The 23,353-nt window shown below is 39.5% G+C and overlaps 1 protein-coding gene and 2 long non-coding RNA genes across 6 annotated transcripts; 1 reads left to right on the top strand and 2 right to left on the bottom strand.

Annotated features, from left to right (window-relative positions):
- On the bottom strand, positions 1 to 23,114 carry qtrt2 (queuine tRNA-ribosyltransferase accessory subunit 2). 3 transcript variants are annotated; one of them, XM_073864227.1, is made up of 9 exons: positions 22,969 to 23,114; positions 22,558 to 22,806; positions 22,208 to 22,263; positions 20,430 to 20,506; positions 20,064 to 20,273; positions 19,653 to 19,852; positions 14,661 to 14,812; positions 1,945 to 2,041; positions 1 to 874 (listed from the first exon to the last, which is right to left on the bottom strand). In XM_073864227.1, the coding sequence occupies exons 2-9, from the start codon at positions 22,758 to 22,760 to the stop codon at positions 634 to 636; spliced, it is 1,236 nt and encodes a 411-aa protein (XP_073720328.1). In that variant the 5' UTR covers positions 22,761 to 22,806; positions 22,969 to 23,114; the 3' UTR covers positions 1 to 633. The 3 variants fall into 3 exon arrangements, with proteins under 3 accessions (XP_073720328.1, XP_073720326.1, XP_073720327.1); XM_073864225.1 differs by having other exon boundaries at positions 14,643 to 14,812; XM_073864226.1 differs by having other exon boundaries at positions 14,643 to 14,812; positions 22,558 to 22,784; positions 22,969 to 23,097.
- LOC141362184 (uncharacterized) lies at positions 10,576 to 11,718 on the top strand. The gene is made up of 2 exons (XR_012368190.1): positions 10,576 to 10,941; positions 11,220 to 11,718. It is a non-coding gene; the product is annotated as an uncharacterized lncRNA (long non-coding RNA).
- Positions 11,697 to 13,678, bottom strand: LOC141362183 (uncharacterized). 2 transcript variants are annotated; one of them, XR_012368189.1, is made up of 5 exons: positions 13,583 to 13,655; positions 13,466 to 13,489; positions 13,064 to 13,103; positions 12,728 to 12,835; positions 11,697 to 12,293 (listed from the first exon to the last, which is right to left on the bottom strand). It is a non-coding gene; the product is annotated as an uncharacterized lncRNA (long non-coding RNA). The 2 variants fall into 2 exon arrangements; XR_012368188.1 differs by having other exon boundaries at positions 13,064 to 13,678.
- Positions 23,115 to 23,353: the final 239 nt, after the last annotated feature.

Raw genomic sequence — 23,353 nt, forward strand, 5'->3', positions numbered from 1 at the left:
TTTCATTTATAATTTACTGCAAAGTTGATAGGAATATAAAAACAAATCTATTTCAGTAATAGCAGTACAAAAAGACCATTCATAAAGACAGTGAGCAAGATTTGTAGATTTGTATTGTGATAAAAAAAAATTAAATGCCCAGATTTGCTATAAAAGTAATTTGTGAAATAAAATTACTATTTATGACAATATTGTGTGTGCTTTATAATAACATAATTATGATAATAACAAAGTATATTTTAAAATAATATAGTGACGGAAAAACTCTGTGTCGAAAACCAGGTGAGCTATAAAACTTCAAAGCTTTAGAGAGTGAACTTGGTCAAAAGGCCTACCCCATTAAAAATGTAATTTCTCCATTATTAATACTCCTCCTAGGTAAATTTGTTCATTAAGCAGAACAAATGGAAAATCCAAATCCGTAGGCTAACTCTGAAATGGGAATCGTAAAGGTCTGTAGGTTGTAGGTGCAGTATTACTTGCACTTATTGTCATGCCAGAGGAATGCGCTGCAAAATCCAGCTTTATATTCATGTAAACATACATACTCTGAAATCAGAGCGTACTTATGACTCCCTCATAGTTTGAAGTAGAAGCTCTTTTCTCATCCTAAAAGTCTTTCAATCATTTTAATTACATATCTCGTTTTCTGCAACGGAGAACTCTAGCTTTCAAGTCTTGCAGATGGTCGTTGCCGATTGCCTCCCGCAGTGCTTTGAAGAAGCCGAGGTAGTGGGCCGTGTTGTGCAGCGTGAGTAAAACTCCAGCGAGCAGCTCATTGGTCACCAGTAAATGATGGACATACGCTCTCATGTGCTTCTGACAGCAGTAACAGCCACACCCCTCCACAAGAGGGCGGAAATCGTCTTGATACCTAAAATGTTAAAGGTGCCAAAGAATGCATTGAAATAATATGTTAAATTGTTCTCTGATATATACATAAAGGGTATGTGGCTTTATTAAGTGCACAAATTATTAGACAGAGCGCAACGCGTTATAACCTGAAAACCACACCCACCTGGGGGGAAACAATCCAACCGCCTCCATTGACGTTGTATTGCGAGAGGCCCCCTCCCCGTCATCTCTGGCCCACAACAATAAACAGAATAATGCCTAAAAGCTGCTGTGTGACAATGTGTACAGCTAACAAGCCAAAAAACCCAGAAATAAGTTTTTATAAGCTGTCGACCCCAAAAAACGAGCTTTTAAAGGCACAAAAGTGAAAATAGGCAACTTTTCATAGTACTGCTATTAGTAGAATTGCGCCCACTAGAGGGAAACAGAGTCAGGGATCCACTTTTTTCTTCTTAAAGGCTGGGTTTTACGGCTCGACAGCTTATAAAAACCTATTTCTGAGTTTTCTGGCTTGTTAGATGTACACCTTGTCACACAGCAGTTTTTAGGCATTATTCTGTTTTTGTTATAAGCCAGAAATGACAAGGAGGCGGCCTCTCGCAATACAAAGTCAATGGAGACGGTTGGATTGTTTTCCCCCCGGTAGGCGTGGTTTTCAAATTACTGCGCTCTGTCTCTATGAAATGGTCTGTTATTACCTTATTTGGAAAGGTCATGAATAATAATATTGAGCTCTGCTCTGATTGGCTGTTTCTCAGAGCAGCACTTTTGAACGCATCATTACAAATGCGATCTTTACACGTCTGAGAGTACATACAGACTGGTTTATATTCACATGAGCATTGTAATTTTTTTATATCCTTCAATCCTTACACCACTAATCTAATCTGACTCCAGTGATGGAGGCAATGTTATGATATATGCGTGCCAGCGAGAATGAATTTATTGCCATATTGCCTTCCTTCTTTTTGCCTTCCAGCTGGGGTGTATAACATAGTGAGATGTGAATTAGTAGCTTTCGTGTGATATGAGCAGAGATGTATGATAGTTAAGGGGCATGTCCTTGTCTAGCTCCATACACACACATACCTTTTATCCTTGAGATTGATTTCGAAAGGCGTCATATTTCCATCTTCGTTGTCGCTTTGCTTTATGACATCAGGCATCTCTCCATTTGATTCCAGCACTGCATCATGCACACACAGATAATGTACCATTAATCTCAAGATAAAACCCATTTATGTGTAATATTCAAACAACACGGCAGTGCTTCATTTATATTATTTCAGGATTAAAGGTTTCTTGTGTCAAACACTAATGATATTATAATTAGATTAAATAATGAGATTACATGCATCAAAGTTTGATTTTACATTAATTTTAATCTAATCACAGAATCATGAGCAGGATCACAAATGAACAAAAGCAGTATGATTTTGAACACCTGTAATCTGGCGTGACAGATGGCTGATCCCCCTCTAATTGGCTAAGGGGATATTTCCGCTTTTTCTTCATTCTGTAAGCACTTGTCCTGAACTCCATTACCTTCCTAAAACATTGATTACCTCCCTCTCCAAACAGGCCAGTGAGTACCAAACACTAATAAATGATTTATTCTCGGCATTGAATTTCCCATGTCTCATAAAATCCGGATACTTAAGGGACAGATTCTGGTATCTATCTAGTCTCATAAAATGCTTATGAAGGTATAAAGCGGTAATAAAGCTTTGGAAACCATAATGAAGTATGGATTTGAGGAATGATCTGTTCCTGCTGACTGATGTCTAGGGCTTTAATTCTTTCTAACAAGGCAATTATTTTATTTAAATGGAGCCTGAATAAGCACACACACACTCTCTGTTGTTGGAGCTTATATTAAATTATCTAGTTTTCAGAAACCCCCCACCAGCACCAACAAACAGTGTGAAAAATCACGCCACATGCTCTTAAGTGTTCTTATTAGCTTAAAATAAGCAGCTAAACATTTATTAACTCATAATGTTGTGCAAAAGCAGCTCCTTTATGGATGACAGAATCTAAATCACTGTCATTTAAAACTAAACTCAAAGTGAAGTAAAAAATTTTTTTTATGAATGTTAAAATCTACATTGATGAATTTGGCAGACGCTTTCAAAGCGCTACATTTTATCAGTAAAGGGGCACTCGTCTCATACTACACTTTTTAGTCAATTGACTTCTATTCATACGCATCAGATGCCTCAGACTGAAAGCGCAAGCTTATCGATTATGGCTAGAAGAGATACAGCAAACGCCGAAATGTCGTTAGATGTTGGGTTTAGGGGTAGGAATAGGATGAAAATAGCGGTTCTGGCTAGATGGGATGCAGATAAAGCCTAAATCTCGTGTAATGTTGGGTTTAGGGTTAGAATTAGGATGAAAATAGCGGTTTTGGCTAAATGGGATGCAGATACAGCCTAAATCTCGTGTAATGTTGGGTTTAGGGGTAGATTTTGGGTGTAGGATTAGGATGAAAATAGGGGTTCTGGCAAGATGGAATGCAGATATGGCCTACATTCTGTGAAATGTTGAGTTTAGGGTTGGGTTTGGGAGTAGGATTAGGATAAAAATAGTTATCTATTTCACCAGATATCTGCGTTAGCTGTATGCCTTCTAGCCACAACCCATATTTCGCTCCGTACCAAAGTTTAAGTCTGGTGAACTCTGACCTGCAAATTCGTATCACGTAAAGACATCTGACCAGTACAAAATCGGTACGTCACAATGTGACCTTTCTCCACTGAAAAGCAGAGATGGACAAAGTGCTCCCACCATATTCGCAGCAATGTCTGAAAAATATTTGCATGCTATTTTGACCGGCCCTTAAAGGGATAGTTCGGCCAAAAATGATATCAAACCCATGATCCACTCACCCCCAAGCCGTCCGAGATGCATATGTCCATCGTTTTTCAGACAAACACATTTTCAGTTATTTTAGAAAATGTTTTAGATCTTTCAGTTAATTAAATGTGAAGTTACGGGGTCCACGACCTTCAAGTCCAAAAAATGTGCATCCATCCTTCACAAAACAAATCGAAACGGCTCCAGGATGCCGAACAAAGGTCATCCGAGGGTAAGCCGCGCGGTGTCGCTGTAGAAATATCCATATGTAAAACCCCACAAACCAAAACAACTACCCTCCGGTAGCGCCGCCATCCTAGACTCCCCTGTATTCAGGAGAGGGTATTAGCGTAGTGTACGCACTTTTCTTAGTGACGTATGACAAATTCAGAGGGCGGGGGCACAAAGCAGCAGCAAAGTAACCTCCGTACGCTGCGTAAGCTCTCATCCTGAATGCGGATGCGACTAAGATGGCGGCATTACCGGATGCAAGTTATTTTGGTTTATAAAGTTTTAAATATGGATATTTCTACAACGAAACTGCATGGATTACCCTCAGAAGGACTTTGTTTATCATCGTGGAGCCGTTTGGATTTATTTTGTGAAGGATGGATGCACACTTTTTGGACTTGAAGGTCGTGGACCCCATAACATCACATTTGATGAACTGAAAGATCTAAAACATTTTCTAAAATAACTGAAAATGTCATCGTCTGAAAAATGGACATATGCATCTTGGACAGCTTCGGGGTGAGTAAATCATGGGTTTAATATCATTTTTGGCCAAACTATCCATTTAATCAGTTTGAACCCCTGACCTTTACATTGTTAATGCAATGCTTTGCCAGTTAACTAACAGGAACACAAATATATACATACCAGTTTAACTTAAAATTAAGTGAACATCTAATTTAATAGCAGTTTCTCAGCTGACACCCGCAGCAAATAATTTGTTTTGTAACAATATAAGGCTACTCTTAATTAGCAATCAATGTATGTATATGTCTATATATAGTAACAGCAAAGTTACAGCATCTACCGGCACAACTAAACATGCCAAACTCTGACATGGCAACTTTCAGGTCAACAAATGGCATGAGTTTGGGGTCGAGACTATGGAATTACATTTGTGTCAAATTAAACGCACGCAACTTTTGCAAAAACAAACAAAAATATACATTGATAAAAGAAAAAAAAATATCTGAAAATAAAAACAATCAACTAACTAGCAAAAAAATTAACATCATCTTTAAATATACTGCATTCTTTGTTTATAGTTTTACAAGTTTCACTTTCACTAAACATAGTTTTGAATGTGCTGCAAATGTTTTCGTTTTCACTTTCCAAGTTTTCGTTTGCGCTTCGCAAATTTACGTTCCCTTTCGAGAGCGGTCACTCGACATTGCGTCCGCTGACGCTATGGGAAACTCCTCCCTCTTCCGGTTTCTGAAGCTTTTATTGAACAACGCCAGTGTTCTGGCCAATGCCGCCCATGACAGCCTTATAGGGGCGGGACTTCCGCTACTATATAGCCTGTTTAGGCGGCAAAATACTCAGATTCTTTCTCTTCACCGTGACTGAAGCGTCTCGCCGTAGATCGGCGCACTTGTGAGGGACGCAAGGATCGCGTCCCTTACACGCGTTCCGGCAGAATTTTACAAGGATTTTGAGCTTCGCTCCTCGAGTGAAGAACCGTATATCTAATGGACTCCGAGATATATCGAATAATTGCGTTCTCGGCAGCAAACCACCGCCGCCAGAGCGCCGTTGGTGGCAATGCTGTCAAACTGAGGAGAACGTCGCGTGCGTTCCACGGTAACGTACCCGCCCTATTAGCCTCATACCCCCGGGGTATCCGAGGTTACGGACGCGGGAAAGACACAAGGCTTCCTTTCCCCACCTACGCAGTGCGGAAAATGCCACAGTGTGCACAATACATACCGTTGCAATACCCTCTCATATATGTTTGTCTTGTACTTATAGCGTGCTTCGGCCGCTCCCCTTACATGATTAGACCCCCACCCTGGTGTCTGCTTTGTAATTTAACACACTTCGGCCAGTGCTAGCATGCACGACCCCCTTCGGGACCGGTCGCATGCGAGCACAGCGTGCAGACGGCTCCTTCATAGACATGGCCGTCTGTGACGCTTGTGTGGATGTAACTTAATATTTTCCTTGGCTTCTTTGTGTGTATACAGTGCGCTCTGGCTGATTTTAAACGTTTCAGCCATTAGCACAGCGGCTGGCCTAACATAACATTATGCTCGCCTCGGCTGTCCCGCGTGAGCCGCGCCCATTTTGGCCACGTCACTACGCGCGCTATTTTGCGTAGCGTCATACGTTCACAAGGACCTGCTATTCTTCGGTCGTACTGAGGGGGGCAGCAATACACCATTAATGTGTCTAAGCTGCCGCAAAAATTATACGAGAAGAAACGTTACGTATACAGAGAGTTATACTTGTGCCTGTTATCCATGCTACACTTATTGCTCTTCGTATGATCAGTGATGGTACCGCATCACACACCACACACACATTCACGCCCCTCATCTGTTTCGGGTGACGACGGGAATATGTGTTGGCTATGCTTAAATGCTTTCAGATGTTGTGTGCAATGGCCGCTGACGGGCAGCGAGCTACCAATCAGCACAACAACATCCTTCTGTGCCCTGTTGACATTCCCTCTGCACTTGTCCTCTTTCAACTATGTGCCAATTGAGACCATATATTTAGCAATATACAGCTCTTACGGAGGATACTCAGCGCGCAGCGCTCAGCCATACTCTGAATGTGCCCGTTATACACGCGCTGCAAAGAAAAGGGGGGAGGATAATGTCGGGTTTGATCCTTCGCACTGAGTAGCGATCCGTATCAAAACGCAATGCACAACTCACAGTGCTCAACCCCGCTCACCATGCATCCGTTACACACGAGCTGCAGAGCAATGGGGACAGACCGAGTATAGCGAAGTGTGTTGAGTGTGGCCGCTCGCTTCGCACAGCGATCTGTCTCGACACACATACACACATCTAAGCAGTGCACAATGCATCTCGCAAGCCCCCGATTGGTGGCAACGTTGCTCTATACTTACGCATTGCACTTTATATATATATTCTTTCATATACGTATATATATTTATACATTTCTTATAGCAGCATATACGCCTGGCTATTAATGTATATTTGCATTGAATAGAGGCTTATTGTACTGCATTCCACTATATATATATATATATATACTCATACGTATATTTATATATATTTATACAGTAATAGCAGCCTACATGCCTGGCTATTAATGTATATCTGCATTGAATAGAGACTCATTGTACTGCTTGACACTATATATATATATATATATATATATATATATATATACTCATACATATATTTGTATATATACACATCTTTAATAGCAGCCTACACGCCTGGCTATTTATGTATATTGACATTGAATAGAAGGCTATCTCTCTCCTCACTCATCTTGCTCTTAGCTCCCTGGCTGAATCCAGTGAGCCGATGTGGATGTAAACTTTTAGGAGTTATGTTGCTGTACCAACAGAGGATTACTATCGTGCCTTACACATCCATGCAGTGTTCAGGCAATATCTCACTACAAACACAGGTATCTGACTCCCTGCGTGCGCGTGGCGAGCTGTTACTAAGTTGTTCATTCTTAAGGAAGTGTCTCTCTTTCTCTCGGGTTCTGCATCCGACCTTGCACAAAGCAGCAAGCCACTGCAGACCCAGACTTGGTTTTTATATGGCTCTATGTGCAGCAAGTGAACCAGTGCCCTTCAGCGGATCACTCCGCTAGAAGATTCACACACGTCTGGGTTGTGCACTGTGTGGTACAGTTCAGGAGTTTGCAACATCACTGTACAGCCGTTAACAAACTCTATTAAATGGCAACCTTGCTTCAAAGCACACAGTATGTAACTGGCACCCGACACGCACAGACGACCGGTTACTATCCGTTCCAGTGTATAAGGAGTGTATCTCCTCGCTCGGTGCTATTGCAGAACCAAGCTCTGTTCTTCCATGGCTCTGTGTAACACACCATTGCTTTATGCCACACAATATGTAACTGGAATCCTGTGCGCTGCAATCCGTTACAGAAATGTCCCAGATGCGTGGAGTCGAATCTGCACTTGTATCCTACATTCAGCCATCCAAGCGGTGAGCTGTGACAGTTTTGACTGGTCGGCCATCAGTGCATGTCTGAACACACAACCCCTGTGGCCCTACAGCAGCCTCTCAGGCACATATGGCTCGCTCGGCGCCATTATGATTTGTCATGGGTTTGTAACGTCTCCATATGATGGGTGGCTCACACACCTATGTTTAGCAGCAGGCTTGTTCCACGGCTGACAACATATACTATAATAGGCACACGCATGTGCGATCGGAGCCACTGCAAACATGTCAATATGGAGCTACAACATCCCGATCGCTCGGCAGTGTTTAGCCCATTACCTTACCCTGTACAGCACTCAATTCCTCCCTTGGCTAACGCCGCTGTGATACAGAAGGGAGAGAATTATGAACACCCGCTTTATAGGGTATTTGTATATACTATTACCCAGAGCGGCTGCCAATTTGATTCGACACAGACCACCCCAGCTGTGCAGACCTGTCGCAGAATCGGCGCAGTGCGCCTTTACTGAGTCTGGAGTTTGCGAACGGGTAATATAGTTGTTACCTGACGAGAGAGGTAGAACAGCTTGTGCAGCCACTATTCTCTCACCCTTTACTATGACCTCTATTGTGATAGGAGACTACTAGCCGCGCCGGTGGTGCTTATAGCAGGCTTTATGTAGACCCGCACACATTCACAGGGTGTAACGCTGTTCCCTCTTAGCTGAGTGTAATGCGCATCCTGCTATCTTATTGCGCGTTTGGGACTGTACCAACCAGCCACAGACACACTCCTTTGATTAAAGTAGTTTCTGCTTGCGTGCGTGTGAGCATATAAGCACAGTGTGCATGCCAGCTTTACGTTTATGTGCTTCATGCGAGCCGTCCCTCTCAGGAGCACTCTGGATATGAGTCTGCTCTGAGATATTCCACCCGAGACACTGCTGTGCTGGTGACGAACGCCTCCGTGGTGGACCGGCTTACAAGTTCACAGCGCACTACCTGCTGTACCAGACAGGAATTTGCACCTGCTCTTCATTAAGCAGCTCATGTCTTGGCTGCCGCAAATGCGACACAGACTTAAGGGCTGTTAAGGACTTTAGAATGTTTGAGATTGTTTGGACGTAATGAATCAGTACATGATGGTGGAAAGTGTAAGCTTTGTCCTTATCAGAGTTACGCTTTGTATGAAACACGTTGTGCTCGGCCAAGTGCCAGCGGTTATGTGTTGCCCTACTTTGGTTTTGCTGCTTATACACGCAAAATCAGTAAGGACAGCGAGCCCTTTCTACAAGACGCCCTCTTTACGCAGCACCTGTAATGGTGTGAAGCAATGACTACGACCCGTTGCACTGTCACGTGTCGAATGTTCTATCTTTGCAGCAGTGCACAGATGAAGGAAAAGTGGGCTGTCTACCCCAAAGGTTTTCTGCAGCTATCGCTGCATTTCATGCTGGTGCCTTGGGTGCGCAGTGGCCAGGCACAATTAATTCTCTTAAGTGAGAGAAGTGGCCAATCATTTGCATATTTTAGTGCCGTCATGGGCTGTACATGCCCTTAAGGGACTATGTGCCAAAACCACCCTCAGCGCAGTTAGAGCATAGACGGTTGCATTCTACCTTCCCATCTAGCTGATGTGAGCTGTGCCCGGTATGAGTGTTATACATTTATCTAAGCACTCCGCTCTGACATTACTGTTAGAGCAACTCTTTATGCTTCAGAGATGGGCTGTGGCATTTGTTAACGATCGCTGTGACCTGCCCAGCTCATTCTAAGAAATTTCCCTGCTCCACCTAAGCAGTCAGCTGCTGGGATCCAGCTGGGTCACTGGATCATTAGGTGATAATGAGGGCAGCACATTACTGCCACACTGGCATAGCGGTGTTATTCTAATTCGGCAGTCGCACTATCCGACGCCTCTTCATAGTTTGTACTGGATGGCCAGTACAGCTGATGTATTAATATGGAGCCGCGTTTTCGCTTCTTCCTTACTTTCACGCTAGCTATCTTGGCCATCGTGCATCATATGTTAATACCAGCAAATACTCTGCGTGGATATGCTTGCTACCGCCCACATTGGGTCGGCCTAGCCGTTTCTGTTGTAATGTTACAGGTTGCTATCTGCTGTAGGGCTGCAATAAGACCTACATGCAGCCTGTGACTGTATGCATTCTGTTCTGTATAAGCTCTGGATTGAGTCCCTAGAGACTCAGGCATCCAATCTACTGTGCGTTAGCTTACACAGACTGGACGGGGATTGTGCACCGACTCAGGCATTGTGGTGCACAGACTTGAGTAAGCTTCACTGGAGCTGCTCTTCGCTGTTCTCACGGCGTGTTTGAATACATTCCCCATAGCGTCAGCGGACGCAATGTCGAGTGACCGCTCTCGAAAGGGAACGTCTCGGTTACTATCGTAACCTCGGTTCCCTGAGAGACGGGAACGAGACATTGCGTAAGCCGCCGTGTCACTGCTCAGATCAGCTCTACTGTTCGTTCAATCGAAAGAATCTGAGTATTTTGCCGCCTAAACAGGCTATATAGTAGCGGAAGTCCCGCCCCTATAAGGCTGTCGTGGGCGGCATTGGCCGGAGCACTGGCGTTGTTCAATAAAAGCTTCAGAAGCCGTAAGAGGGAGGAGTTTCCCATAGCGTCAGCGGACGCAATGTCTCGTTCCCGTCTCTCAGGGAACCGAGGTTACGATAGTAACCGAGACGTTCTCCATTTTGACACAAACCTCTCGTGAGGGGCGGGCTTAACAGCGGTTCGCTCTTATTGGCTTGTGAGATTTTGATTGACAGCTCATTGAACCGGAACCCCGGAACAGAAGGTGGCAGTAGTGCACCAATAAGCTGGATGCCAACCGCTGTTAAAAATAACAAGAAGAAGACGATCGGACGCAGTTTATCAGCGGAGCTGCAAGTAGTCTAAACAAACGGTAATAAGAGTATATTAATTTAATGATAAAACACGGATATTTTACACGTCAGCAGAGGAATAACAATAGTTCAAGATGAGTAATCGGGAGGCTCACGGTCCGGAGCAACAACACCATCCTTCTCGGCCGGACAATCGAGGCAACCTTACCTGAGGTAAGTTAAGTTTTTAATAATTATCAAAATAAATAGAATAATCCCACTGAAAGTTTTATTGATGTGCTGCTGAGGAGGTTTTTGCTGTTAGCCGTGCACAGGGTGACCAGCTTTAAAATTTCAGGGTTCTTATGTTAACCTTGTCTGTAAATTTGCGGTTTTCTAAAGCAAAAATTAGTTACAAACAAGTTATACATTTTAGAGTATTAGTGTTGAATGACTATTGTGCTATATGTAGTGATGTCATTAAATGCTTATTGTTTATTTTACTGCCCTAGACGGCGAAACTCAGGACGAGGCAGCACTTTCTGTCCCACGAGTGATGCAGTGGTTGACAGGCAATACATCTTCAAAATAACTGAGTTTGATCACACATGCATGCATCGAAGGCCAAGCAAATGAATTTAAAGAAAGAATGGAAACAGCAGTGCAACATGATGCTTGCTTACTTACTTACTTTTACAGAGTGTCAGTTGAAATGAACTCAAATGTCTAGACAAAATGTTTCTCCCAATAGTAATGTCTTTTTTATCATTTATAGATGCTGTTTAACAGTTGTTAATGATTTTACATGCATCTGAATGGTTTACAGAGTCTTAAAGGGATAGTTCACACAAAAATGAAAATTCTGTTATTATTTACTCAGTCTCATGTTGTTGTAAACCTATTTAAGTTTCTTTATTCTGCTGAGAAGATATTTTGATAAATGATGGTAAGCACACATGAGAGTGTACCCATTGACGTCTAAAGTACAAATTAAATCTAAGGAGGAAAATGGAGGACAGTTCCTTTTCTATGTCATGTGATGTTTAAACACACCAACAGAAAGCTGTTTCTAATCTAATCATCCATATGCCGATATATAACATGCATAACGTCTTGCATTGCATTTGTCCTTCATGTTTAGCTGCGTTGACTCTCAGATATGTAAAGCACAGGCTGACATGTAGTGAGAAGGCATGATATATAAAGATAAATTACCAGCACAACGCTATAAAGTGTTGCCATGAATAACCCTGCAGATGCATATGAATCCGAACACAATAAGAGGGAAAGCCCAGCAGTCAGAGATGTGTCTCCATTGTGATTACAGGTGGGAAATAGTTTTAAAGGAAAGGTACATCTGTGAACCAGCTTTTGTATCTTGTAAACCTGAAAATGACTTTTACAATTTAAATGGAGCACAGTCTTTGGATGACATCAAGTGTCTGTTGGTATAACTCCTAGACATTCAATGGTGATATCAAAGGCTTTTGGTCTGACAAAGGACAATAGATCTCTCCCACCACGACCACACCATCATCCTCTGTGACATTGTCAACAATTTCCTCTTGAAAAAGTTGCTCCACCATCTGCAAAAGAAACAATGTGTTATAATGCTAACCAAATTTAGTTTGATACATTTCTAAGGACACATAATTACATAATGCCAAAGTAAATATATGCAAGTACATGAATGTCAAGAATAAAAATCCTGATATTTAGTTAATGTCATTTCAATCTCATGTAACATAAGCCCTATTTACACATGGCATTGGATGAATCTTGAGACCACATTTGCTTTAAGGGGAAGGGGATAGCACACTACTTACTATGATAATGAGTAATGACTTTGCAAAATAGTTTGGGGGGAAGGATGTATTATTACAGTGTTTTGTTTGTTGTTGTTGTTTATTAAGAGTTTAATGTCATGCCATCTACCTGGCTAGAATTATGAATATAAATAAAAGAGGAAAAATGAAACATTAATTCTTGATAAATATTCTAAACTGAAATCTGGTCTTACAAAATAGGTGCAGTTCACCTGCCGAATCAAGCACTGTCTCTTCTTCCATTGCAGTTCTTCATAGTACAAGAGACAGCTGACCAAACATCACACCATAGAGGCTCAATTCTAAAAAAAAAAAAAAAAGAGAAGAGAAAAGTATGGTCAAATCGTAGCTTATAAAAAAGCAATGTCTGTCCATAGTAAATCATCATGTGAAGTATTATGGAAACCAAATTAGTGGCATTCCTACATTAAGGGCAGGTAGGCTGAATAATACCAGATGTGGTGCAGATATGCATATTTAGAGTGCTGCTAATACGCCTAAATAAGACAATTCTGTCGTCATTTACTCACCATCATGTCGTTCCAAACCCTTAAGACTTTGGTTCATCTTCTGAACACAAGTAAAGATCTTTAAAATGTTATCTTTTCAAAGAGAGCTTTCTGTCCCACCAGTAACAGCAAACATGACTACCCCTTCCAAGGCTTCATTTTAACCTTATGTAGCACAGTGCTCTTGTAAACGTGCATTAAAGATTAATTGATTTGAATTAAAATTGATTTAAACTAAACATTCGCTGCAAAATATGTTCTCACGCTTGTTCTTGTAGAAATAGCTAACATGAATTCTATGCTGAACTCGTTACATTTCAAATCTAATAAAAACATAAACTAAAAAAAACTAAAAATTTACCAAAGCCCCTTTAAATTGGTATTTTATATACAGAGAACAACATGAGATGGTTCAGTGCCTACCTGGAGAAATTACACTCTTTGGTCCTGATAAGTAATATAAAAAGAAAAGCGCAATTAGGCTAAAATCTTACATTTGTTTTTTATGGACAATAATAAAGATAGAATTGTTTGCCTAACCACAATTAAAGAAAGATCATTATCTTTGCGTTTCACATATCCATTGTAAGCCTAACATATGTGCCAAAGTAGACTATATGGAACAAATGGTCTGTTACGTAACGATCTTTGCTCTGCTTTGAGAAATGCAATACCATTCATATACAGTTTAACACAACTGTTGCAGCCTTCACACATGAATGGATCTTGCAGTGGGATTATTCTATGTATTTTGATAATTATTAAAAACTTAACTTACCTCAGGTAAGGTTGCCTCGATTGTCCGGCCGAGGAGGAGGATGGTGTTGGTGCTCCGGACCGTGAGGCTCTCGATTACTCATCTTGAACTATTGTAATTCCTCTGCTGACGTGTAAAATATCCGTGTATTATCAATAATGTTCTTTAATATACTCTTATTACCGTTTGTTTAGACTACTTGCAGCTCCGCTGATAAACAGCGTCCGATCGTCTTCTTCTTGTTATTTTTAACAGCGGTTGGGATCCAGCTTATTGGTGCACTACCGCCACCTTCTGTTCCGGTTCAATGAGCTGTCAATCAAAATCTCACAAGCCAATAAGAGCGAACCGCTGTTAAGCCCGCCCCTCACGAGAGGTTTGTGTCAAAATGGAGAACGTAAATTTGCGAATCGCAAACAAAAACTTGGAAAGTGAAAACGAAAACATTTGCAGCACATTCAAAACTATGTTTAGTGAAAGTGAAACTTGTAAAACTATAAACAAAGAATGCAGTATATTTAAAGATGATGTTAATTTTTTGCTAGTTAGTTGATTGTTTTTATTTTCAGATAGTTTTTTTCTTTTATCAATGTATATTTTTGTTTGTTTTTGCAAAAGTTGCGTTCGTTTAATTTGACACAAATGTAATTCCATACGAGACTACCTACTTGCAAAACAATAGAACACTTTTGGCAGGTATATAGGGGAAAAAACAAAGAGGTAGTAGGAGTTTGGATAAACATGTGTAAAAACAATCATTATTTTGTGATAAGACTTGGTTCAGGTTCGACGTCAAAGTTCACCACTATATTGCCACCATTATGACCATAAGCTTCTCCACACCTGTAGGGGATGATGTACCTGCCGTCTCAGGGTCAGGATCAATAGTGTAGTTGAAGTTGAGCGCGCAACCTCGTTCCGTCACCTGGAATGGGAAGAAGCTTTCAAACAGGTCGACTCCGGCTTCAACACAGCTGATCACCTCATCAGGACAGCCGACGCCCAGAATTAACCTGACACACACACACACACACACACACAGCAAACACATTCATGGCAATGCAATATACACTATACCAAGATGTGTTGTTAAAGAATCAAATGCAACAAGGTTGTCTGCAATAATGCTTTGTTGTATTCATGTTCAAATGTTTAAATACAGAGTTTAGCTCCAACCCTTACCCTAATCAAACACACCTGCTAACTAAGACCTTACTAGAAACTTCCAGGTAGGTGTGTTCAGGCAGGTTGGAGCTAAAATTAGCAAAACAGGACCTTGTTTGGGCAGTACAGTTTTAAAGAGATCATAACAGGCTATAATAATGGACAAAAGGGAAGACAATAAAAGCAATAGTCACTATTATTTTCTTATACATTCATAACATTGCATAGTTTCATTTTTTAAAGGGGACATATTATGAAAATCTGACTTGTTTATGTTAAAGTGCTATAATTGGGTCCCCAGTGCTTCTATCAACCTAGAAAATGTGAAAAAGATTAACTTAGTAACTTAGTTTTGGTAAACCATTCTCTGCAAGCATGTGAAAAAATAGGTCATTGAAATTTGGCTCCCCTTGTGATGTCACTATCCAATCACAACACATCACACCCAAAACAGCACATTTTGCTCACACCTACAAAGTGGCAATTTTAACATGCTACAAAAAATTATCTATATGGTATTTTGAGCTAAAACTTCACATACGCACTCTGGAGACACCAAAGATTTATTTGACATCTTAAAAATTGACATCTTGCTTGGCTATTTTTCACATTCTATTTGACTTTTCGATTTTTTGCTGCAGTATCTTTTAAGACGCCTTTGTGTGAAATGAGCAACAGAGCTTCAATGGTTTGATTTCATATTATAAGATCAGCCTACAAAAACGTTTACTTTTAATATTTACTGTTAAAGGAATATTCCATTTTCTTAAAAGAAAAATCCAGATAATTTACTCACCACCATGTCATCCAAAATGTTGATGTCTTTCTTTGTTCAGTCCAGAAGAAATTATGTTTTTTGAGGAAAACATTGCAGGATTTTTCTCATTTTAATGGACTTTAATGGACACCAACACTTAACACTAGGGCTGTGCGATTTAGGAGAAAAATCTAATTGCGCCTTTTCTGCCAGGAATTGCGATTGCGATTCGATTTGCGATTAAATTTTGTAGCAGATGCAATGTGCATCTGCCTCTTTAGATCATTAGATCTTACTGATACTGCTTATGGGTCTGGTGATTTAACTGTATTCTTGTTTTTTTTTTGTTGTGAAAATAAGGAAACAAAAACAAAGAAATTAAGAATATAATTAACACTTCTTATTGTATGAAATGTAAAATGATCTTTAGCTTGGACTAACACTGTAACAGTATTTAAATAAGTGGGTTCATTATAGCTGCAACTTTAACAACAATTTAAAAATTTTAAATGGGTGACTGAGTGTTACTGAAAAGATTTGAATGCATGTTTGTTTGTTAGTGTAAACAACTCAACTTCATAACTATCAAAATATTAAAAAGCTACATTTGGGATTTTTAAAATGAATATAAAATCCAAATGCGTTCAATGTCATGTCATTTCATTCAAGTGACATTAGCAACCCAGTTAAATGATATTTTAGTTTGTTTTAAATAAGGAGCCAGGCTTGTAAGCATTGTTGGGCGTGTGTGTGTAAAACGCATCATCCGTTTTGAGAGACGCGGGCGTGAAGTCTTGCGATGCGGACTTGCGGAGACAGGCGTGAGTATTTAATAAGCATAGAGACACAGGCTGCGCGTGTGCGTCAAGTTTAAACACCTTGTCTGTTGTGGAAGACGCGCCTGAAAAGTCTTGCGATGCGGACTTGCGGAGACAGGCGGGAGTATTTAATTATGGGGAGCCAATTCTGCCATATTCATAAATAAATAAATAAATACATAAATAAATATACAAGGAAATGTAAAAAAACAAAAATACAGAAATAAATAAAGAAATATATATACATGGAAATGTAAAAAAACAAAAATAAATGAGAATTTATACCTGTATTTCTTTATTTATGTATAATTGTATTTTTTCACACTATTATTTATTTATTTATTCATTTATTTATACATTTATTTATTTTTACTTTTATTTATTTTCACATTTATTTATGTATAAATGTTTTTATGTCTACACGTATTTATTTATACATTTATATATTTATATATATATTTATTTCCACATTTATTTATTTACACATTTATTTATTTCTTCTTTTCTTCATCTGTATGCTAATGAGGGGGGCGTGTTTTACCTCAGACTTAGCAATCGATCTCTGAGTGCCAGTGCTGAAGCTTTGAGGCCACAGTGACACCTGGTGGTGTGAAAAGCGAACAAAGTTGCACATGGAGTGAATGACTTGGAGATGTGCAATATCCAAAACCTTATTTCAAGTTTTAAATCATTTTGTGTCACCATAACTGTGTATATATAGGGTCACTATACATAGCATACGTACTGTACTCAGGACATGGCCGTAAATCGCCATCCGGTCGTGATTTCTAAAATGTCTTGGCACACATAAATATACATTTAATGTAAATGCCCTGGAGCATACTGTCCACTTACAAAGGTCTGTCATCAGATATGTTGATAACGTGCATTTTGATATTTATGTGTGCCAAGACATTTTAGAAATCACGACCGGATGGCGATTTACGGCCATGTACTGAGTACAGTACGTATGCTATGTATAGTGACCCTATATATACACAGTTATGGTGACACAAAATGATTTAAAACTTGAAATAAGGTTTTGGATATTACACATCTCCAAGTCATTCACTCCATGTGCAACTTTGTTCGCTTTTCACACCACCAGGTGTCACTGTGGCCTCAAAGCTTCAGCACTGGCACTCAGAGATCGATTGCTAAGTCTGAGGTAAAACACGCCCCCCTCATTAGCACACAGACGAAGAAAAGAATAAATAAATAAATGTATAAATAAATAAATGTGGAAATAAATATATATAGAAATATATAAATGTATAAATAAATACGTGTAGACATAAATACATTTATACATAAATAAATGTGAAAATAAATAAAAGTAAAAATAAATAAATGTATAAATAAATGAATAAATAAATAAATAATAGTGTGAAAAAATACAATTATACATAAATAAAGAAATACAGGTATAAATACTCATTTATTTTTGTTTTTTTACATTTCCATGTATATATATTTCTTTATTTATTTCTGTATTTTTGTTTTTTTACATTTCCTTGTATATTTATTTATGAATATGGCAGAATTGGCTCCCCATATTTAATAAGCATAGAGACACAGGCTGCGCGTGTGCGTCAAGTTTAAACACCTGTGGAAGACGCACGCGCAAAGTCTTGCAATAGGGAAACTGGCACGAGTATTTAACAAGCATTGAGAGACACAGGCTGCGCGCATGCTTTAAATTGAAACCCCTCATCAGTTTTACTTGCGCTCGCTCAATTGGTTAGACTGTCACAAAGCCTCTCTGCATATTTCTGAAATCGCATCATATCGCATCCTTTCGCGATTTGCTAATCGCAACGTTGCACATCGCGATTGCGGTTCGATTTCGATTAATCGCCCAGCCCTACTTAACACGTAACAGTTTTTTTTCAACGGAGTTTAAAGGACTATAAACAATCCCAAATGAGGCATAAGGGTCTTATCTAGCGAAACGAAAAATATGCACTTTTAAACCACAACTTTTCGTCTAGGTCCAGTCCAGCGCGACCTAACGTAAATGCGTAGTGACGTAGGGAGGTCACGTGTTACATATATAAATCGCACATTTGCGGACCATTTTAAATAATAAACTAACACAAAGACATTAATTAGTATTATTCCACATACAACAACGTCGGAACGGTCCTCTTTCTCCACACTTGTAAACACTGGGGTGGAGTTTTGCGTTCGTCCTCTGTGACCTCTTGACGTCTTGACATATTGCGTGAGGTCAGGCTGACGCTTTCAGGACCGGATCTAGACGAGAAATTGTGCTTTAAAAGTGTATACTTGTTATTTTTATTGTCAAAAATAACAATCGTTTCGCTAGATAAGACACTTATGCCTCGTTTGGGATCGTTTATAGTCCTTTGAAACTCCGTTGTTACGTGTTGAGTTAAATGTTAAGTGTTGGTGTCCATTAAAGTCCATTAAAATGAGAAAAATCCTGCAATGTTTTCCTCAAAAAACATAATTTCTTCTGGACTGAACAAAGAAAGACATCAACATTTTGGATGACATGGTGGTGAGTAAATTATCTGGATTTTTCTTTTAAGAAAATGGAATATTCCTTTAAGCAGCGCATTAAACAACTGCTTTGTATATAATGAAGTGTTAACACTGTGATGCTATAATATAAAAGATGATTATGCTACTGTGCATTTCAGAGGCTTGGGATCTTACACTGCATTTTTCCTGTTGTCGTTTCGGGAATACTTTTCCCACGGTACCCCGGAAAGACAAATAACAGTGAACCAAAGTGATAAATCAAAACCAGGTTCAGCTTCCCAGGGTAAATCATTAAGCATTAATACAAAACCAGCAGATCTGCGTTTTTGGGCGGTTCAGTTCAATGCAATGTAGATCCAGAGCTGCTTCATAAACTTGGACAAAATCATGCAGTGAAACACGAAATATTCCTGAAGTGAAACTTTAACACTCCTAGTTTCCCAGTAGGGGAAGGCGATTTCTATGGCTTCAGCAATGGATGATGCATTGCTATGACTACTGAGAATCTGAGGCGCATAATCAGAGGGTAACATAAAGGGAAAGATACGGCCATTCAATCTCTGGGCTGAACCTTGTGTGGGGCATTTAAATAGATATCGCGCTTACCTCGGCTTTTCATGGGGAAGCTCTGCAGTTATCGCTTGAATCAACTGACTTCTCACATCCTGGTTCATGGCAGCAGAATGAAATCCATCAAGGACAAATCCACCCACAGGACGCTTGGCGGTCTCTCGAGCGGAGCGAAGTCTCTCCTCCATGATATCTCCACCCTCCACAACTCCAAATATCTCTGCCCGCTTTAATTCCTGTGGACACAGAGAGCGAGTTTAGAAATGAAACCACCTGTGATGAGCAACAGAAAAAAATGCTTTCATAACATCCTAAACAATTCACTGATTGTAGTGCTGCTTTGTGATAGATAAGCATACAAACCAGCAAAATTTCATTTTGGCATTTACATTCACTTTCCAGCCACAGATATTTAACAAGTATTCAGTAATGTTTGTGTGTACAGACCTGGGTTTTCTGGTGCAACATTAGACACTCATCCAGATGGGCCAGAGTTCGGTCCACTGCTTTGCGGACTCGCTTGCGAGACGTATTGACCTGCCAGGTCTCTCCGTCTGCCATGCTGTGATAGCAGTCAGGTTGGATAGCTGCCTGAATCGCCATGAACCGAGCCACTGTCAGCTCTATCCGTCCACCGCTGCCCCAAACTGACACTGTCTTGTTAAACAAACCCACAGACCATTACAGCCCTGAATATTAGCATTAGGACTGGCAGACACAGGGGGACACAAAAGCTCTAATCGGAAAAAAAAACAGCTGCTGAAAACCTATGAGATTTTATCAAAAACAATTTTCAAGATATGCATCTCTAACCTTGTTGGTGACGTGACCAGCAGGACTGGGATTCGCAGAATCATGCTGAGAGCAGAAAAGCGCAGTATTATGAAGACCTGCGTGAAGACACCATTAGTTTCAAATGAATCACTTTGCTGTAACTAGCAAAACTCTAACCAAAATAGCAGACATTTAGAGATGGATATAATTACAATCATTACTATATAGGCGACAGGATCTTAAATCTTTTTTTAAGATTTTAAAGTGTATTTTTGACATGGATGTACAACAAATGGCAAGTATATATTTGCATGCATAGCACGTCCAAACAAATTTAACTTCAACTAACTTGTATAAAAAGCGATACATGGAAAGATTTACAGCTTATGGCACCACGGGCCACATGAAAATAACAGAAGTGAATGACCACATCATGCAGTTGCATTTCTTTGCAAGTTGTCATTTTGTAATTATCCATATATCCCCCAAGACATATTTTTGCAATATGCTCAAAGCCTGTGAACATAGTGTTGTGGATGCAATTACATCTCTCATTACTTGTTGAATTGCTGAAGGCAACAACTGAGGAACAGACCCATTCCAGTAAGGTTGTAAAATGTAATTTTTCAAAATGTATCTGTGATGTGGACCCTAGCATGGACACATAATGATTTGTATGCAGCAAGATACTGAGAAGGAAAGGTTGTTGAACCAAGAGAGAATTTATGAGTATGCCTTCAACAATATAAACCAAGACAACTCAATGATTTTATGGTAAGGGATAATGTATAGACTGTTTCATCGGGCGCACGTGGGGTGACCCAATAAGCGTCTGGTCCGAACTTTACTTCCGTTTTCTGTTTGTTTAATGGTCTGACTAGTTGCTGAAACTGAACTTTTAAACAAATACCTCATCGAAAATTACAAATGTTTGAGCTCCTATGTAATCTACATGTTGTTTATTTAGCTTGTTATATAAATAAACTACTTTAAAAGGACTTTGTTGTTATTTATTATTCTCAGAGTTTACCGGAAGTTACGTGATGACCACGAAAGCCGCGTGTTTATGTTGTTACTTCTGAAACTGTCTATAAGCAGCAGGTTGTTAGCACAGAAATAAGCCCCTACAGTGTGATCAGGTCTTGTATTACACCGCAGGGGCTTATTTCGCGATAACAACCGGCTGCCTGTACATTATCCTGCTCATTACACGGCTATTTACCTCATAAATAATGTAAGGAAATTTTATATTGATTTGAAATATTTTATAAGCTAATTTTTGACAAATGCAGACCTTTTGCCAGGAAAAGCTGTTTACCTAGGTTTTAAAGGTAAGACATGACGTTCAAATGTCACAAGCACACTATATGGTTTTATCATTTGTAAATATAATGTAATATATGTTATTAAAAGACATATTTCTATTTCATTTCTGTGTAATATTAAACTGTACCTGTCAAAATGATTTGCAGCACCCAGGTTACCATGCGTTATTAGTTTCAGGCGGTTGTTATCGGAATAACATACCTAGGAATGTCGCGACTGGCCAATCAGACTCAAGCATTTTTTAGTGTTGTGTAATAAATTCAAATATTAGATGATTTGATAGTACATTTTAGTATATATAGAGTTTGGAATATTGGCATGTATCTCAACTGTTACCAAGTCTCCACACTTAAGCATTTATTATAAATCATATTTTTACATACACATAAAGCACCATAATGTCAAATGTGCACTGAAAATGTGTCTCTTGAGACTGTAAATTTTAAGTGAAAGCAAATGCCAACTACTTAGTAAGAGAGTAAACTGCTAACCTGCAAATTTTTTGACACCCTCTTTAAATTCCTCCAGCACCTCCTGATGCTCTGCACTGAAAATAAGAAACCGATTTAAAGTTAAAGTTGACTTAACGTTAGCTTACCAAAAGGGTTCAGTTCTGCGGTATGAGAGTCAAGAATCTAGGGATGTCACGATATATTGGTTATGCCAATAACTTTTATATGAAAACCATATATAAATATAATCAATAATCATTAACAACCTCCTTTCCGAAAAGAAAGGCTAATTTTACTAATGTGTCATCAAATGGTGTTACTAAATCATGAAATCACAGAGCTTCAGTTTTGTAAGAAATTGTCTGTCAATCAAAAGTGTAATAACTTACAGGCTATCCACTGTAACTTGTGTGACCGAAGGCAGATCGCTTAACGTGTGTAACGTGTCCTGGGTCAGATGGGGTACAGTTGCACATCGAGAGTACAGGAAACAGCCAGGAACGTCTATTGAGTGCTGATGACCCGTTTTCCCCAATCCAGTCAAAACTCCCAATCGACATCCCTGAACCACTCGAGACAATTCCAGCTTCATCACACCTTACAACCGTGTTTTGACCTAATATGAATGTTATTGTGATCTAGAAAGATGAAAGCAGTGCTGAAATGTATTTAACATACAAGAGTGAGTAAAGTATACTATACAGCGATCACACAACGCCGATTAAATGTTTTCTGCTTTCTTTAAAAAGCAGCATATCCAATGCTAAACAAATAAAACCGTAATATTCTTGCACACTTACCAAAGCGAGGTAAATTGTTTAAATAAGCAGTACATGTAAGAACCGGTTGTCGCACAATTATTGGAGTAGCGTCGCACATTTACTACGTCATTACAAAACAATTAAAAGTGTTTTTTTTTACTATTACGTGTTAAATAAAATCTGTTTTAAAACAATTTTTTAAATGAGGCATGTAGTCAACACGAACTATTTTTAGGTGAAATTCAACAAAATATGTTAATATTTACTTGTCTGTACAATTCACTCAGTTTATGTTCAGATAAGTCTATTTAGTTGTGTGGAAATGGGTGTCAGCTGGTGTGCCTTAATTCTTTATGTATAAAACCCTTTTTTGTTGTTATGTACATTAAGTACATGTTCCTTCATAAATGTTTGAACTGTTTCC

This window comes from Misgurnus anguillicaudatus, chromosome 25 (assembly GCF_027580225.2).
Source record: "Misgurnus anguillicaudatus chromosome 25, ASM2758022v2, whole genome shotgun sequence".
NCBI classification, from domain to species: Eukaryota; Metazoa; Chordata; class Actinopteri; order Cypriniformes; family Cobitidae; genus Misgurnus; species Misgurnus anguillicaudatus.

Excerpts from the sequence above, each read along its gene's own strand:
- qtrt2 (XM_073864225.1), bottom strand. The coding sequence starts at position 22,760 with ATGAAGCTGGAATTGTCTCGAGTGGTTCAGGGATGTCGATTGGGAGTT. Across the intron at positions 20,274-20,429 it reads CTGGTCACGTCACCAACAAG|ACAGTGTCAGTTTGGGGCAG; the intron begins GTTAGAGATGCA and ends TTGTTTAACAAG. Across the intron at positions 14,813-19,652 it reads CTTCCCCATGAAAAGCCGAG|GTTAATTCTGGGCGTCGGCT; the intron begins GTAAGCGCGATA and ends TGTGTGTGTCAG.